The 18,346-nt window shown below is 36.8% G+C and overlaps 1 protein-coding gene across 1 annotated transcript in view; it reads right to left on the bottom strand.

Moving 5' to 3' along the window:
- LOC128877555 (uncharacterized) overlaps nt 1-17,330 on the bottom strand; it is a 62,973-nt gene extending 45,643 nt beyond the window's left edge. The window contains exon 1 of the mRNA XM_054124952.1: nt 17,051-17,330. Coding sequence (XP_053980927.1) covers nt 17,051-17,141 — 91 coding nt within the window. The 5' untranslated portion in view covers nt 17,142-17,330. The remainder of the gene's footprint in view (nt 1-17,050) is intronic.
- Nucleotides 17,331-18,346: the final 1,016 nt, after the last annotated feature.

The raw sequence follows: 18,346 nt of genomic DNA, 5'->3' as shown, positions 1-18,346 counted from the left end.
TGGTGTTATTTATTTAGTACATCGAATACAGCGGTGGATTGAGTGTGCGCTGGTGCAATAATAATGGAATAGGTGAGTTTACAATACGAGTTGAACAGAAATATAAATATTCACGTAGAGAAAAAAACCAACATTCATAATATAACACGTGGCTTCTCTCAACCAAAACCTCGGTACGACACAAATGGAAAAGAAACACAATAATGAATAAATTAAGAATCGACTGACGACTGATTAAGACTGATAGAAAGAAAAAGTTGGGTCGCTCGATCGGCACAGAAACTTCAGCCACTTTCGTAATAATGGGCACGCGTTTCACGAATAAAAAGCAGCATGCTCGATGTTGCTAAATCAAAAAACCGAGAGCAGTGACATCAAACGTGACTAGCGGTTTCTGCGAAACGGTGCCGCGTTTTAGACGTCTGAACGGATTCTGCAGCGACGGTTATGACGCTTGTTTTGCTTTTCAGAGAAGTGCGCCGGACGAGGGTAACCGGTATAAAATCAAACGCGAACACAAGCCACCGAACAAGCTACCTGTAATTGCAAGCACAGTCACGTATAAACGATAGTCTATAGCGCTAAGATATCGTTACTTTAATTCACTGCGTCGGTAAACTCAGTTTTATATTGCGCCAATTCGTGATTACCTCCGGAGCGTGTCAATGATCTACCATTTCGACGAAAAGTAACACCAAAATATAAATAATATCATAGTTACGTGTATATTACGTAAATAATTCAGGCACATTCCCCGTAGTTTGTTTCTATAAAACACGTCTGTGCACTGACAGCGACTCGTCGAGGTTCGGCCTGACCGAGCTAGACCGAAGTCATTCTTCAAGCATAAATGTTTTTGCGTTCACTTTTCGACCGTTGAAACGATGCAAGAACGATGAGAAAAATGAAACATTGGGCGTGGAATCAAAAAATAAATGTTTTCGTGGAAACTAGAAAGCTGAGTAACTTCCATGAAACTGTACAGAAACAGAACATTTGCCAGAAATAAGTATGCGTGCAGATAGAAAGTAATTGTTAGAAATACCAAGTATTTTCATTTAATATTTATGTGGAATAGATGTACATATGTATATAATCTGTTTAAACACAGCAGGATCAACTGCTGGTCGTAGATACATCTAGGAAGTACAAGTGGAGTAATAAACTCCTTCCTCGTTGAAAAACTATGAAAAGTAACTGTTATGTGCACAAACGTTTTATGTTATCTATTAACTGTGTGACGTTGCAAACTATATACATGCATAGAAGTTTACGACAGGAACATGATATTTTTGCTGTGTTTCCGCTAGAAAAATGATTAGTTTTTCGTGTCTGCGTCAAGTTGTTAATCGACAAGTGTGAAAGTGTTAGCGGATAGGGGAAAGAAAAGGAGCGACTGTATATTCGAGTAAAGTTTACGTCGGCGGACAGCACGAGCCACGAACAATGCCCGGTGAATTGCATTCCAGGGACTCGTCGACTCAAGGTCTATCATGCAAAAGTGCATGGCACTTTTAAAAGGCCTACGTAAGTCACGTGACCCCCTATATATACGTATCATGGTACTGTGTGATTAATAAATAATACAAAACATTTTCTTTCTACTGCTGTAATCAGAAGTTACACACGATCTCAATGAATTACACAATTATGAACATTTCTGGCTACATTTTACATGTACGCGGGTGAAGAATGCTAAATGACATAGTGCTATAAAGTTGTTCATAATCATGATTAATTTAAGAGTTCATGGACTTTTAATTTGAATATAAATATGTACTGGTTTTATTTTTATGTTGTAAAATATAAATCATATTATCGATTATTAAAGAAATATATAATCCGTTGCATTCGTTGCGTCATACGGCAGAAAATTTGAGTTACGCAAGAATGGATAGGTCTGAACAATTCTGAATGTGAATTTGTTGAACTGGCAGTGGCTGTCTTTATACGAAGTGATGATTACAAAAGTATCATTAACCAATTAGAAGGAAATTGAGGACGACAATAGGAGACGTATGTCAAGCCAATGCGTATTTTCTTGCGATATATGATCGAAGGGATTACGTGATAGCCTAAGGAAGTTAATTACAGACCTGTTTTATGGTCTTCTAGGGAGAAAAAGGAAAAGTAACATCGTGCATCACAATGACTTTTTCCAACGGTCAGCCGATCGAGTCACGAGAGCTAGGTGCAAGATACTCAGCACGGCATGATGCATCGAGCTGCATCTCAACTCAAGGACTAAACTCGTGCTAAAGTTCACGACAGTCTCGGACTCCTGTAGATACACCGAGAATGTTATCGTGAGCGTATGAAACTCATCGCTGCACCTCAAGCACCGGCTAAGCTGCGTTACCATCTTCTCACGTGAGCGATACTCGTTACGAGTCGGGTCGTTATTCTCGTACAATCCAATTAGAAGCACCTGAGAACTGCGGATCGCCGCATTCGAATGCACGTAAATCGCAGTTGACGCTGTCGATGCGTTCTAATGCTCGATTTTTTTTCATCACAATAACATTCCAAATGTCAAATTCAAAATTGGTAAATAAAAATTCTAAACAGTTTCTACTCAAATCGTACCTTCATACTTATTAATCGATATCAGTTAGAGTTTTCATTTCACTTTCTACTAGCTCAGAAAATTTGCATATACATAAGTAATAGCTAATTAAATAAGCGATAATATATAAATGTAATTATATTGCACGTTTCAATGAACATTAATCGTCTAATGGCGAACTGAACACGCCTAGAGAAGTATCTAATTATGCAAAATATGTTACGATATATAGGAAATATTTGAAGATTAATAAAAAGATTTTATTAAAAGTGGGCGCTCAAAGTTTTTGTCATCGAAATAGAAACTCGTCCTGTCACACTATAACTTTCATGATGCAACAACAAAAACGCAAATGCAGCAAAAACTATAACAGACAGAATGAATATCAAGTGATAATCGGTTTTATAGTTTTATGAAGTCACTTTCTGCTGGAAATTTTCAATGTTAGTTTCTCCGTACCGTGTACTGATTGCTCGATAACAACACATTAAATTGAAACTATCTATGACTTGGAAATAACATTTACCAATTCGTGTCTATTAAACACATTTCGTTAACTTTTAGCTCAGGTTTTAGACATGTTGAACATACCCCGTATAATATATACGAAACGATCTGGTAGAATGTATAAAGAAGCTGGAGACCAATATTTTTATGGTAAAATCGTGTCTCCACGATCTCTAACTTTCCAGTCTAAGCAATTCCTCCCACCTCCCTCTTTTCTTTTCTTTTCTTCTCTTCTTCTGTCGACGTTCCGGTTTTCGGAATAAAAGTCGTTCTTTCGTACCCACTTTCACGATTATGCTCGAATTTACGATCGATCAAGCTTGATACGGCATATAAAGCTAAAACCTTAAAAGCTAAACCATGACTTGCCTGGTCATAAGTTGCATAAATAATAGCGATGAAAAATGCATAAATTTCATTTTAAGACCTACTAGCTATGTATATTCTGCATACTCGCGTAGTAATTTACTCCTGTGATAACAGTTTGGCTCTTTCACATCGTGTCAATTGTATATTTCGACATATTTTAAGCGCATGAACATCCGCAGTCTATTCGTAATCAACAACTTATTTCAATATTTATATCAATTTATAAAAAGCAAAAGTACTTACTATTACTTAGTATTACTACGATATCGTTGACAAGAGAAATGGTGTCAGAATGAAAGGAATGTTCTGATAGCAACGAGAAGGTGGTGCTAACCAAACCAATCGTGGGTGTAATGCTATCCGGTAGTGGTGTTAGGGCAATATGTACGAGAGCGCGATTATTTTTACAGTTTCGCGCCACAACGTGTTGCGGTGTGGAATAATTCTCTCGGCGCGCAAGATCAAGGGAATCTGGTTTCTTAGGAGTAGATGCAGTTGCAAGTGTATTCGTGATTATCTTGACACGTTGCCGCGTTTGCATGAAACCGCGGCACGTATCTTTGCCACCGCTACGTCTCGTGACGAAGACCATGGTAAAACGATTCCAGTCATTGTGCCCGCTTGGAACGTTGCCGTTAATCTTATCCTTTAATCATGAACGACCCGTATAAACGGATTCTTAGATTTCTATCACGGCGTTTCTTCAGTGGCCGACTATTATGCATCTCGAACAATTGCGTTTGCACACAGAGGCGCCAATGCGCGGGAATAATTTCTTACGAAACCGAGGAGCGCATTCAAACATCGGACGAACAACTGACAGCTTTGGCCAATCTCTGATGCAGTTATTAATCTGGATACGTGATAAATGTAACGATTACAACGATGCATACCGAATGCAATGTTTCGGAAGATGCACACCGAGCACGAAAAGTGTGTAAGCGGATTCTACATACTTTCGAAAGGTGTAATTTATGAGGCGAGGATTTCGTTGTTATTATTCTGCTAGGTATGGAATTTTATGATATTGCATTGGATAATAAATTTTCTGCATTAAAAATTATTAGATTGGTCAAGAAGTTCGTACGGTTAGTGGTGATGGTTGTTTCTTTGCAGTTCGGACAGTTACTAATTTGATGAGGATTTCTACAAACACAGAATCATGGATTTGCCCAAAATATCGAGAAAGATCATAGAACAGAATGAACAATGTTACAGAGTGAATATATTTCTTTGTCCAAGAAAAATTGCTGTTTATTCGTTCTTTATTATCTGAACCTTTGAATTTCTAGCAAAAATCGCCGCGTAATCAAAGGGTTAAGTATGTGCAGTCGCAACGCCTTGACACACGTATTTATACTATGTCGACGAATTTATGTGGTCGTTTCAGTCAACGACACGTGGAATAGCTCTTAGGCCTGCCCATATCATTTCGTGGACATTCATCACCTCTCACCGTTTCTTCCCTCCTCTCACTGTCCCAATATCGAAAGCCTTCGCCAGTAAAAAGAGACCGAGCGGCGCGATACACTTTAAACCGTTTCTTTCTTAATTGAGAAATAAGAGACAATTTTCCACCGGTTAAGGTATCGCAAACGTTTACCTTCGTTCACCAGGAAAAATGCACTCTTACGTAAAAAAAAATGCGCGGCCCGTTTCAGGTCATTTAATTGTTTGCCCTCCTGATTACGCGCCGTTCGTACCCAATTTCTCGTTTTTTATTGATCGTCATTACTAATTGATTAATTAGTTCACAATTAAACCACGTAACACGTAATGCTGGTTCTTGTTCAATGTAAATACATCGTGTACCACGGTATACACAACATTATAAGTCATGTCACACCGTCAAAGCTTTAACTTGTAATTCGACACGCTTGTCAATGGCCTTAATATGGCATATTTTCTCGTATACTATTACGATGATTTACTGTAAACGTGTCTTTATGTTTGTTGTATATTTTTGCATTTTTATTATATTTCTTAAATTCTTTATTATTTTGTATCGTTCCTTATTATTTTCGAAGGTGTAATTGTTCGCTACATTAAGAAATATTGGAATGTTGCGGATATATGCAGCCGAATGCAATGACGGGTTAATTCTGGGTGTCCGTAATGAGACAGCACAATTCGGAAAGCTGTCGATTTTGTAATTCGAGATGCGTACGCCGCACTGTAAACCGTAAATAATCTTGCAGCACAGATTCACTTTCTCCGCTTTCGTAATCTTAATTACCAGCAAAAAGATGTAATGGAATATTATATTCGGATATTATGATTTTTAATCTCCTTCCTTATGTCGAGCTCGTTAAATTTAATTAAGCGAAAGTGTAAAATGTGACATAAAACGAGAATCACGTAGAGGTGCTCATTAAAAGTTTTATCTGTGCGCACCGACAAACAGTGTTGCAATCTCTCCATCGTATAACTATTTACTCGGACAAAGGTTAAAGCAAAACAATCGGCGACAAAGATAAGGGAGAGCGTGGGTGTGAATTTTTCGAATGCCCGAGAGATTACTCATTGTCTCTCCCTCTTTGTTCGCCTACTAACTGTAAGCTAAGCGTGACTGCATCTTTACGTTCAAGGATGACTGGAATATAGAAGCCGACATGCACGAGTGGTGATCCTTCGACCCGGAATATCAACTTGTTGACTGTGCTCGAACTTCGAAACCAGTTACCGACAATACCGAATGATGTCGTAGCAGCGACATGTTTATAAATGGTAGCATGCGATGTGTTCAAGAATATCCAAATTATAGAAACAACCACATTACGTGCAATACACGCAGTAAATGTAAGTGTATTTGTACAGATACAGCACGTTGAAATGCCATGCATGTTTTTCATGTCCAAGGATGTCCTCAAGATTTCCACTGCCGTGCACAAAATGGTAATATTCTTCTTATTATTACTTTATACCATTATTAGTAATTGGAACAACCACGCTATCCGCAACACCTTGTAGGACTAGTGTGCTAGTTATCAATGACCATCATGGCAGTCAACGAGTTGAAGTTTTAAAACTAGTCCCAAACACAAAGTTGACTAGCTAGGTTATTCAACTCGCGCCATCAATGATTGTATAACTTATTTTCCAAGAGACATAGAAAATAATAAGTGAAAATACTTCTCCACTTAGCATTCCTTATTGACAGTATCGATAAAATTCCAGGAAAAATCATAGTGAAAGAATTGCAATTATACGTTTACTCAGCACAAAAGTGCCTTTCTATTCGAAGTGACCGTACAAGGAAAATGAAAGAAACTTGTTTCATGGAAAGTTTGAAAAATGGTGGTTTTAGCTCACCGACTCTAATGTACAACAGAGGAATCGCATCGATACAGGAAGTTCGCGAACACCTAAGTGCGCAAGGACGAACAAGGAGATGCACGTAATCTCTCAATTTCACTCGAAGAGAAGTGTTGTAAAACCTATCTTACGACAGTCTTTCGTTTTTTATTCTAGCAGGCTGTCTGCGCATTCTCGTCGCCAGGAATGGGAAACGTTGAAACGAAACTCGTCGATCGACGTCCGTCTGCGTCTTTTAGATCGCGTGTTTCTATTCCATTTAGCATTTGATACGTGCGAATGTTACGAAACTTCATGGTTTCACCCGCACGGTTTCACGGTTTCAATCGACGTCTGCACAAAATTCATGTGCTCTATGGAAGACAACTATGGACAAGTCGATAACTCTTGGAACACTGACAACACGAATTTTTTCGGAAGAAGTATACCTTAAACGAGTACTTGTGAATGCGACAAAAAAAAAGACAGCAGCAACGAACTCTATAAAAATCAGATTTTCAACACTCGACCATAGATTTGCGAGGTGTTTGTTAAGAAAACGAACTTGTTTAAGTCTATTGTTGTGGAAAAATGGAAAATAAGCGAATGTAATGACACCTAATAACGTTAGTTAAATATTGAGTAAAAAATATTCACACTTCACTCTCAACAATATTGAGTCATGCATTACGAAAAAATGAAATAATGAGATTTAAAAAAAAAATTTAATGCTAATTTATATAAAGAATTGTATTACTATGTTTACTGAAGATGTGTTATAAGTTCAAGGACCACCTCTTGTTATAAATAAAAATATCCTTTTATTTATTACAGCAAAAATGATCATTTTCTTTTGAATTCGATATAAATATCTTTGCATATGGCGCAATGACGCAAGTCAGAGGTTTCCAAGTTAAGCTCCTTGAAATCTGAATTACGACCAATGAGGCAGAGAATACCCTACCATTTCAATAAGTAGTATGACAAATATGTCATAATTTAGATTTCTAGGAGCTTAACCTGGACACCTCTGACATAAGCATAATATAATGACTGACATTGATACCAATAATAAATAACGTTATAGGATATGATAGGTAGCGGCACGATAAAAAAGTGTAAATCAGTACTCAAGTAAAAGTGAGTTTGACATTTTTAAATAATAATTTGATCCATGAAAGTGGCACATTGATCCTCTTTAAATCGAATATCGACATTCGTTTCTTGTAAATAAATTATCAGGCCATAAATGGTGTATTAAATTCAACGTAGCAAAACAGAACCGGATTTTCTACGGTAAGGAGTTAATCGTTTTCTGGTTTATTAGCGGCCAATAAACGTGATTACCCATTAAGCGTAGAGTAAGGCTGACCTAGAGAATGATCCAGCTTGACAATATCAACCGTTCCAAAATCTCGCTGGACTGTAGCCGTACTTATAAATATACATATTCGTAACATCGCTGTATGTACGCAATAAGTACGCAAAGATTTGTTAAAAAATGAAACGTGCAATAATTCAACTGTTTCCGTGTCCATACCAGCAACACACTTATTTCCTCGGGTGTGTACTATATATTAAAATAAAAAGTAACGAGGTCGCGATTGTTTGCTACGGGGTAAAACGTTGACTTATGCGAGATATTACGCTTATTCCAATTTTATTACTTGTCAGTATGCATTACCTGGCACACGTGAAAAATCACAGCAGAATTACGCCCACTGACAGTAGCAAAATAAAGAGTATTTTTAAATAATATTATACGTTCGATCAAACTAACCGTTTTATTATAAATAAAACGTGTCGTAACTTTTAAATTGATATGTTGTATGTGCGTGTGTATGTGTATTAGATACCAGCATAGACTCGAATCTGTTACCTACTGGTATGTGAATACCAGAAATTCATCCTTCACATATTTTTTCTCAAACTGTTTTTTTTTTTTTTTTTTGTACAAAGCTTCAACCACCTGAGACAAAGGTAGCGGAACGACGTTACCAAAACCGATGAACGTATGAACGTCTTATATGATTCATGTATATTTCATCGTATGCGTCGAACACACTGACAAATCTGTACATTCCCTTACCTTAGCGAGACAGAGTGCTCGGCTGGTGCACGTGACTGTGCCCGGCGCAATGCGCCTCTCGTCACGTGCATCGGACAGCGCACCGGCTGCCACGCTCTCGTGCACGTGAATTCTGCATAAAGGTGCAACAGTATCAACGCGTTTATGGCTCGACGGAAATCAGGTCTACCTGAACCCGTGCCGCTCGACAATCGTAAAAGACGAACGAGAAAAAACCGACCGCTACGCTTTCGTTTGAAACGGTGGCCAGCGTTTGGGCACACTTTTATCTAGATCACAGATTTTCAAACACTCCGAAGAGGGCTCTTATCCTCTAAACAAAACAGAGAATTTCTCTAACACATATTATAGGCATCTTCTGAATTATAGACTGTTTTTATATGATTAAACGAACTTACCTAAGTGAAGTTCTATCATAATTGTATGAAGCGCCTCTTTCGAGATGAAATTTTAATTTTTAATTTTTAATTTTTTGTAAGTGATTCAATCTAATAAATAAATAATATTCATTATACTATTGTCTATTCTGAGTAATATGTGCAATTTATTAAATGAGGTAAGTTGTATATTTAAAATGATCCAAGAAAGATATACGTAATACTGCAATTGTTATGCTATATATTAATAGAAAGAATTGTTCTAATTAGTTACATTTGTATGTGTTAGCCAATTTCGAAAATTAAAAAATTGCAAGTTAGAAACTATTACGTACGATTTTGATCATATCGTCTTTTCGGCATCTTCCGTTTAAAAGAAAGTTGAAGTCGTGTTCACTTATAAAAAAGTTCATTGTATTTCCTTAAGCATGTACTCGTATCGCAATGTAACCGAGCCTCAAAAAAACTTGTTCATACAACCACAAATGCATTGGCACGTTTCGACTTCCGATTGGTAGAATGCGGTTGAGTGCACAAGTTGATTGGCGATTACTCCATCGTACTTGTAGTAGTATAGACAAGTATTTTTGAGGCCAGTGTACCTTCAAGTAAGTTCTTCTTGTTTAGCTTCCGATGGAATTCATTAATATATCTGTCCGGTGATAAATTAATGTTAGAGATTGATGTGAGAGTTATACGAAATACCAACAATTATTAAATGACAGATGCATTTAATCTAAAGTACTGATTTAAAATATTACGTATAAAGTAATTTTCATTTGCGTAAATGATGCCCGAATAAGCTCGTACTTCTGCGAGTATCAGCAACAAAATCTTAAAATGGCATTTTCTGCTTAGATTGGGAGAAATAACCTGTTAACTAGGCAGCGTTTCATCTTACCACGTGTTAAAGGTCTGTACGTGCAGAGATTTTATCAGAAATTCTACCGTAGCTGTCTCAGCTGCCCCGTAGGTGTATACTAAACGATAATTGAAAGATTTGCACTTCAAAATTAATAAACGTCAAATACTTGTAAGATAAATTTACAAAACGTTGTCTTAATTTATTTAAACGTTATGAATGCTTGCATATGATAAAAAGTAATTCAAGTTTTTCCTAAGTGTGCTATTGCTATATTCGCCATCATAAATTTGATTTATTATTTTAATATAAAAGAATTTCCGAAAAGGATCTAATGTAAAGATCGAAACGCATTATTCTATTATGTATTCTGGAAAGATTAAATAAATACGATTTGGCAAATTGTTTCAAAGTACTTCCTTTGAGATTCCAGGAGTTCCATGCTCATTCTTAGTATGGAACAAGGATAACTACAATTGTACTCAATTCTTTATACAAATCACAAATTAAATTCACACGTTTGAATTCAGTATTTTACCCATTGCATAGTATAGTTACAATGGCACTTAGAGTGATGCAATTGAAACAACAGTGCTGAAATTCCGTTATTCCAACGGTTTCTTTTCGCCACAGAATTGTGGATCAGTTCTTTGGCGTAGTTTCTCAAGAAACAATGAAAAGGAATGAGAAGAAGTGTAGTCATTTGGCAGTAACATAGACGCTGGCAGCCTAATTGCAATTTAATATTTGTATATGCCAAAGGGTAAAAAATACATCAGCAATCGTGTCTAACAAACCTGTATTCAACTCCCACCTCGAAGCTATAACTCACCATAAAACTATAATTACGACAACCGAACAATGTTAATTGCTGGAGTAAATTCGATCCACGTGGTCCTTTGGGGATTTTTTCACGTTCGGCACAATAAACGTACGCATTCATATCCTCGTAAATCTCCGAGTCACGTCGAAACTAATAATATTTTCTGTATGGTAGAAAGTTGGTGTTTAAACCAACTTCTGCTGCTGCCAATAAGAGTGCTTAGAGCGTTGCCATGCATTCGAAAAATCCCTTGGGCACGAGATCATGTTTCAGACACGAAAACACGAGCAGGGAGAATAGCGATCTTACGACAGTTCATTTGATCGCTTTGGATATTGCTATTCATAAAAAGTCCACGGGTAATTAAACGCAGACACTGCGCGCTCGCGATCGTTGCGAATTTTTAGTCTTACGTCTCGGACGTAATTCGCCTGACCTAAAAGTGAATCACGGCTCCCGCTTTGGTATCAAAGAACTTTGGAAAGTAGATGACCCGAAGATATTGCTGCTTTCTCGTACAACTTTCCACGTAATCGCGAGACTTACAAGTGCGTTACAAAACTTCTGTGCACTGATAAGGATATAGAGTGTAATAAACCCGTGGCCAACGGAGCTTCACGGTAATAAATTTCTATTTCTGATTAACCGTACGATACGCATTCTATTGAAATCTTCTGAAAGTGGATGTTAGAAATAAGGGCGTAGTAACAATATACAAGGCGTTTCGTTTAAAACGGAATGGTGCAATGTCTCGCGAGGACATGAAGATATCAAGAAAATGTTTGTACAAAAGTTATTTGATACGAAGGAATAAATTTCTATTTAAATTGGAAATTAAAATCCAAACTGTCGGATATCGTCGAATGTAAATAAGTTTTGCAGAAAAGTTTAGAAAAGTATATCGTTTGAAATGAATTGTTACGATGTGCTTGAATCTAAACGAGGACGTGCCTACGTGTAATGTAAAAATGAATGAAATCGATCGAATATCTTGAAAATACCTAACGGTATCAATTATACGAAATTATAAACACGAAGTATAAATTAATACTCGAAGATAACCTTGCTGTACTCGTAACCTTGGTGTGCTGTCTTAAGCGAGCAATAGTAATAGCGGATTTGCATATCCAGAACGCTGAAGGCTCGTGTACGGTAAACTCACTTCCGTGCATTTACGTACCTTGATTTCGCTAATAACTTACTGGATCAACGCGCGCCAACATGTAATTTCTGACGTATTTCGTTCAGTTCCTTATCGGTAATCGATGGATTAGTTGATCATGTTTTTAAAGAATCCGAGTACAACGTATATGTTTCGTGTTCGTCTGCATAAGCAAAGATGTAAACGTGTGTCGACGCAAGTGTTGATTACAACTGTATGGTACTCAATAACTGTATGGTAGTCAATTGTAATTACTTTCAAGTATCAATGGTGAAATCTACATTTTTTAGTCAATTCTGAATTCACTTTTACTTATCCCAATCGACAATGGCATGGTTGGCAACACCTTTAACCTGTGATCTTTATATCTGCTTAATCAGTTTATTTTTACGTCCCATCGACCATCAGGTCATCAACATCAACTTTCTCAGATGTATTAGGTTGTCCCGAAAGTTTCTTTCGCGAGTTGCATTCAATTATTTTATGTGGTCGTGTTTATATAAATAGACAATCTAATTTCATAGATATTCATGTTGTAACAGTAATGGAGCGAAATGAATCGTGCACAATTCAGTAATACGCATAACATAAAACATAAAATATTGTCCATGTATTACTTATTAATAAAGCGAAAGAAACATTTGGGACAACCTAATACTTTCTCGTTTATTTGGTGTATTTCCCGAAGATTTTTGCTTCCTTTCGTAGGAAACATGATGTCGAATCTGTGGATGAATTTATTTTGTACTTTCCTCTCGAAATTTGGAATCATTTACGATTAGAAAAAAGGTATAGTCAAGTTTGGAAGACTACGCACTCACATAAATGAACTAACAAACAAACAGAACTTGAAGATATCTACATTCAAACAATAGATGGTTGACCAATGTGAGTTTGTTGCAGAAGTTACAGACCGATGGTTCTGCATGTGCGAGTAGATATCGTGCCACTTATACTTCCATTCGAAATGCATTTCTCCGGGAACACGTGCGTCTGTGCCCCAATGCAAAACGGGTTTGAAGGTCGCATTGTGGCGAACTACTATGTTGTACATACAAGAGACGCGAAGACGACGCAGTGGTTAATTGACAGGACGACCGGTCGCGTGAATCGAATCGAGTCTCTGACGCGTGCACGTGACCGGTCATGCTTTTCCTTCGACGGTATTAACCCGTACGAGGAAAGGCGTATGAGCGTGACTTTCTTTCTCTCATGATCGTTCTCTTTCTAGTGTTGATCGGTTACAGTTAGCACGTGCAAAAGCACGTGGAATCACGTGCAGCACGTAATCCCTGAGTCGGTGTGCCCGCGGAGGAATTATTATTATCCTTGATTGCCCCACACCATCGCTGGTTTCTCCGCCAACGCCAGTCACCGAGCTTGCGTCCGTAATGTGCTCGTCGCCCTTGCTTGCTTCGGGATCGATGTTTCCTGGCAAAAATGCACTCGCAGTCCTTGCTGGCCAGCAAACACCGCCGGCACGCTGCCAATGCAACCAGGTGAAACACACAACGGAACTTGTTTGCTGAGAACTTCCTCGACTTACGTAGCCGCAATTTCTTCGTATCGGAGCTTTGCACGCAAGTGCTATCGACTGCCAGATTAGGCCACCGATAAATTAACTGTATACGGAGTTAATTGGAAACCGGAAGTCCATCGAAAGAATATGTGTCAGTTTACGGAACCCCTTAGAAGCACAATAGAAATCCTGTGATTGTGCCAAGTAATTGGAAATATTGTTTCGACGGAGAAAGTCACTGTGAATTTTTATTTCCGTCTAAAATTATGATTTATTCGTAATTTTATGCCATTTTCACGTGTAAACTTTCTAGACTATTCAAAAAGTTTTCATTTAACGTAATATTGTTATAAAGCATTAGACGTAGGAATTAATTTTGTGCCTTTCCGAAGTAAATTTCTCATTTATTTATTAAAGAAAATCATGGAACTTTTAGTCTTTCCTCGATCACACATTTCAAAAGAACACATTCTGGTGTAAAATCCAATTTCGAAACCAATCCATATGATTGACTGTATGTATAAATGCTTTATAATGGCTAGACTGCAGATATTTATGCATTTATGGCAAGCGTAAAAGTATACAAATATACAAAGATGTTTATAAATGTATAAATATATAATATATAACGAATAAAATATAGGTTGCAACATTTCGAAGACAAAACATATTTCAATTTACGTATTTGTTTTTCATTTGTAGATATAAAGGTATGAATTTGCATAAATACCTCATTCTCGCATGAACTCTTATTCGTGATATTTCTTTGAAAAAATACTTCTTATCAAATGATACAAAAATAACGATAGATAACGTCGTCAGTGATATGTGTATTCGTAATCATTCGAACACGAAGTTACGGAACAGTTGATTCTGAGCTGTTTCTTGATTTTTAAACAAACGTGCGCAACTTAAGGAAATTACTGAACACATGGATCCGCAGGCCCTTGTTGCAAGATAATAAACTAAACATTCTCAAAAGAACTTTTAACCTTGATTCGATGGTAACCAGGCCAATTAAAAGCATGTTGTAAGGATCCAAACGTAACCGTAAATCCTCGCGGATCAATGATAATCTGGCACGATTACCAACGAGAATGTTCAATAAAATACACCCTCCCCCCATTTATAGAGTATTTAAGAGAACGCGTAGATAATTAATGTATACAGTTTCAACATTGTCTGTGTATGGAAATGTTGAACCCTTCGTCGACGCTTAATATTTCTCCAACCGTATCTACATATAAGTTACTTCTCTGCTCACAATGGATTTGTATGCATTTTTCACATGATTCCATTCTGTTGAAATCTATTGAAACAAATTTCACAACAATGGTTCACAACAATGGAAAATCATGAATAAATTTGATGAAATTATTTGTACGACAAAGAATAATATAGAGTACCAGCGGTGTTGGTTCATACGTTCAAGGTTCAACGCAAAAAGCATATCAATGGAGGACAAAGAAAATGTCGACGTCTCCGAGGTACTGTAACAGTTTTGAATGTTGTCACGTACCGAAGGGACGGCATACTGTGAGATTACCATGATTAGCATCTGTAGAAGGAAGTGTTCTACTTTCGTGAAAGAGAAAGAGAAACGAAGGATGGAAAACGGGTAGGGCTATAGTTGTCTGGAACGAAGGCAAACGTAGAACAGGAGACATGAAAGGGAAGGAGAAAGAAGAAAATTGGCGAAAATTGATGGTCTTGGCGAGATAATTGCCGCGACTGAAGGCAGTAAACTTTACGGGATTAGCGCCTTTTATGTACCTGATGGTATTTGCTAACGTGGAACTATAAAGGGATTGTTACTATATATTAATAATGAAACCGATAAGCTAAAGTGTTAATGATAAGTGATTTCTTGATTTTGTAATATTAGTGTATTTTGAGGATGATAATATCGAGGTGATTCATCCGCGTTAGTGGTGCAATCCGCTTAGAATGCGGATTACACTCCAGGCGAAAATGGGGTTACTTAAATAACAAAGGGTATCAAGAATAATCCAGCACTCCTGTCAACTCGAGGCGGAGGATTCTCTGACACGTGTCAATGTACCTCTAATCAAATGCTTATAATTGACAGAACGTGTAAGGCATAGGGAATCTTTGTATTCAGAACTTTAAGCATCTAGATTAAGTAGAACCGATTTGGAATATGCTACATTAATTGGCAGAGCAACGTTGAATTACCTTAAACAATGGAGATCATTATTTTTGTCTCTTTTGGGTTAACAACGGTATACAAGTTAAAATATATACATGACTTTGTTTACAAAAATGATGAAAGCTAATGTCTCGAAACTTCTAACGTCACTATTTCCACTTCAACAATTACTCAAATTTGTTGACATTAAATAATTTCTTACTGTTCTCAACAATAAGAAATTGATTTAAAATAATTATTATATTTTTTATATTATAAAGAAAGAGAGAGCGAGAATTTTACAAGCTTGGAAATAATATCGTTACGTTTATGAGAAAAGTGAAAATTTTGGGAATTTCCAACCCTAGTGGTGAAAATGGGAAGGGGAAGGAATCCCTTCCTACGGTGATACCACTAGTGTTATATTCACCTAACAGCGACAGGTAGGCAATACTAGTTGTGTATATAGTAATCCGCGAGATATATGTAGCTGTAGCACGTGCGGCTAATTTTGTATGAAAACTCAAATCAAAAATGTTGAATCAAATTTTCTAATGCAATGTTTTATTGTAAGGGAAAGTAATTTTGAAAACTTGTCACATGAGAATGCATTTGACTAAGATGGTACTGGCTTTATTCCGTCTTTTGTTTGTAAACGTGCTTCCTGTTATTGCTACTAACTTATTGTCAATATAAACTAGTGGCTGCTCATTTATCGATATTTATCATAAATCTTAATGTCACAGTTTGTTTGTAAAGAAGACTATATCCCAGTCATCGTTTACTTCACCTGATGAAATAAACAGAGGTTAGAACATTTCTTCCCACATTTGTTTTTGAATTACGGTCTTGGTCACTTTTATATACACAAAATCAAGCAAAAGTTGCATAGGTGAACCGAGATGCAAAAAGTCAAGACTCACTGTCAGTCAAGTGTACTCGTGTCTGGTGAATCTTTAAATTTGATCTTCTCGAAATCGAAACCTTGCACGACAAAATTTCATTCAATATTTTTAATTCATATCTTCACACAGAATAGCTCCGTATTTGTTATTGCTACACCATCAGCGTCACTACGTATTACGATGACAAGAACGAATAAAATGACATAGATGACTTAAAATTTCTACACTTAACAATATAAGATAATTTTATAAAAACTGTCACAAGAGAGACGTCGTAATTTTATAAAAATTTTATATTATGACACACTTTAATCCAATAACATCAATTTGAAGTAACTCTTAGTTCACTTTGTAGCAGTAGAAAATAACACCGAGTACCAAATGTGAATTGTATTCTGAAAGCGTTGAGAAACAATAAATTCACTTACCAGGCATGAGTCTCTCTTGTGGAGGATATCCCAACACCTGTGTTCCGATTAGAGACACGACGATCAGAGTTCTGGCAACTATCATCTTCATTGTCACTCCTGATCTATGCTAGTCTAATCACAAGTAGCCGACAGACGTGAAAGAGTACCGGCTCCCGAGCGATTACGCGTAACTGGTGAACGAATACTTTCGACTGGGCTAAACAAATTTTCGATCGATAAAAAATCGTAAATTGTTGATCTAAGTCTGCTGTGACGATAATCGTCGGAGCTCCTGCTGTTGTCGTACTACGCGATGGTCTGGAGGGCCGGCAGGCGCTTTCACCGGTTTTATACGTGCGCAGGAAAGCACTTCTTCTGGAAGGGGGGATTCTGCACGACTCTTTGATACGTCACAGAAACCCACGGTTCATTGTCATCCAATTAATCGGGACATTATCAAATATCATAGCGAGTGAGTAAATTTGGAAATTTGTGAAAAATGTTGATCACAGTTTAATTATATACTTCATACTGGAGATGATTATATCAGCAGTATAATTTGTTGAACATGCTGATAAAATTTTTGCCAATATTCTAGTGAGCCTCTTATTCACTGTAATTTTGTAAGATTTATTAATAAGACCGTATAAAATGTATTTGCACATATCTAGTTGAATACGGGTAAGTTCTTACTAACTACACGATTGTACAAAGAATGAATTGCTTCATTAATTTTAACGAGCATTTCAATACGGTTCATTCTTCGGATTTACTAGTAGATCTCTTGTTCAATTCTTGGTATGTTCTAAGGATCGACGGCAAATATTTTCATAACATTAATGATTAAGATTACATAACGATTATAAAGTAAGCTACTAGTAAGGTAAATTGAGGAATTAATTTTCGTGGAAGCTGAGATTACAGTTGCTGATAAATACGTGTAATAATAAAGTAAAATTTGTTACAATAATAGCCATAAATATTAGGTTGTCCCGAAAGTTTCTTTCGCGAGATGCACTCAATTATTTTATGTGGTCGTGTTTATATAAATAGACAATCTAATTTCGTAGATATTCATGTTGTAACAGTAATGGAGCAAAATTGTGCATTTATTACTTATTAATAAAGCGAAAGAAACTTTTGGGACAACCTAATATTATACATGCAGAGTTCAAAGACGTACAGTAAAACCCCGCTTAACGCTGTTTCAGTATTACGCGGTAGTATTTGGTAGTTTTTTTCTTCAGTTTTTGTACAAAATGATTTAAATTTTGATGGAAGTTCAAAGGCAAGATGAAGTGTCAGTGATGCGAT

This window comes from Hylaeus volcanicus, chromosome 1 (assembly GCF_026283585.1).
Source record: "Hylaeus volcanicus isolate JK05 chromosome 1, UHH_iyHylVolc1.0_haploid, whole genome shotgun sequence".
NCBI classification, from domain to species: Eukaryota; Metazoa; Arthropoda; class Insecta; order Hymenoptera; family Colletidae; genus Hylaeus; species Hylaeus volcanicus.
Note: the sequence above shows the minus strand (reverse complement) of the source record. Positions and strands in the feature narration are given on the sequence as shown.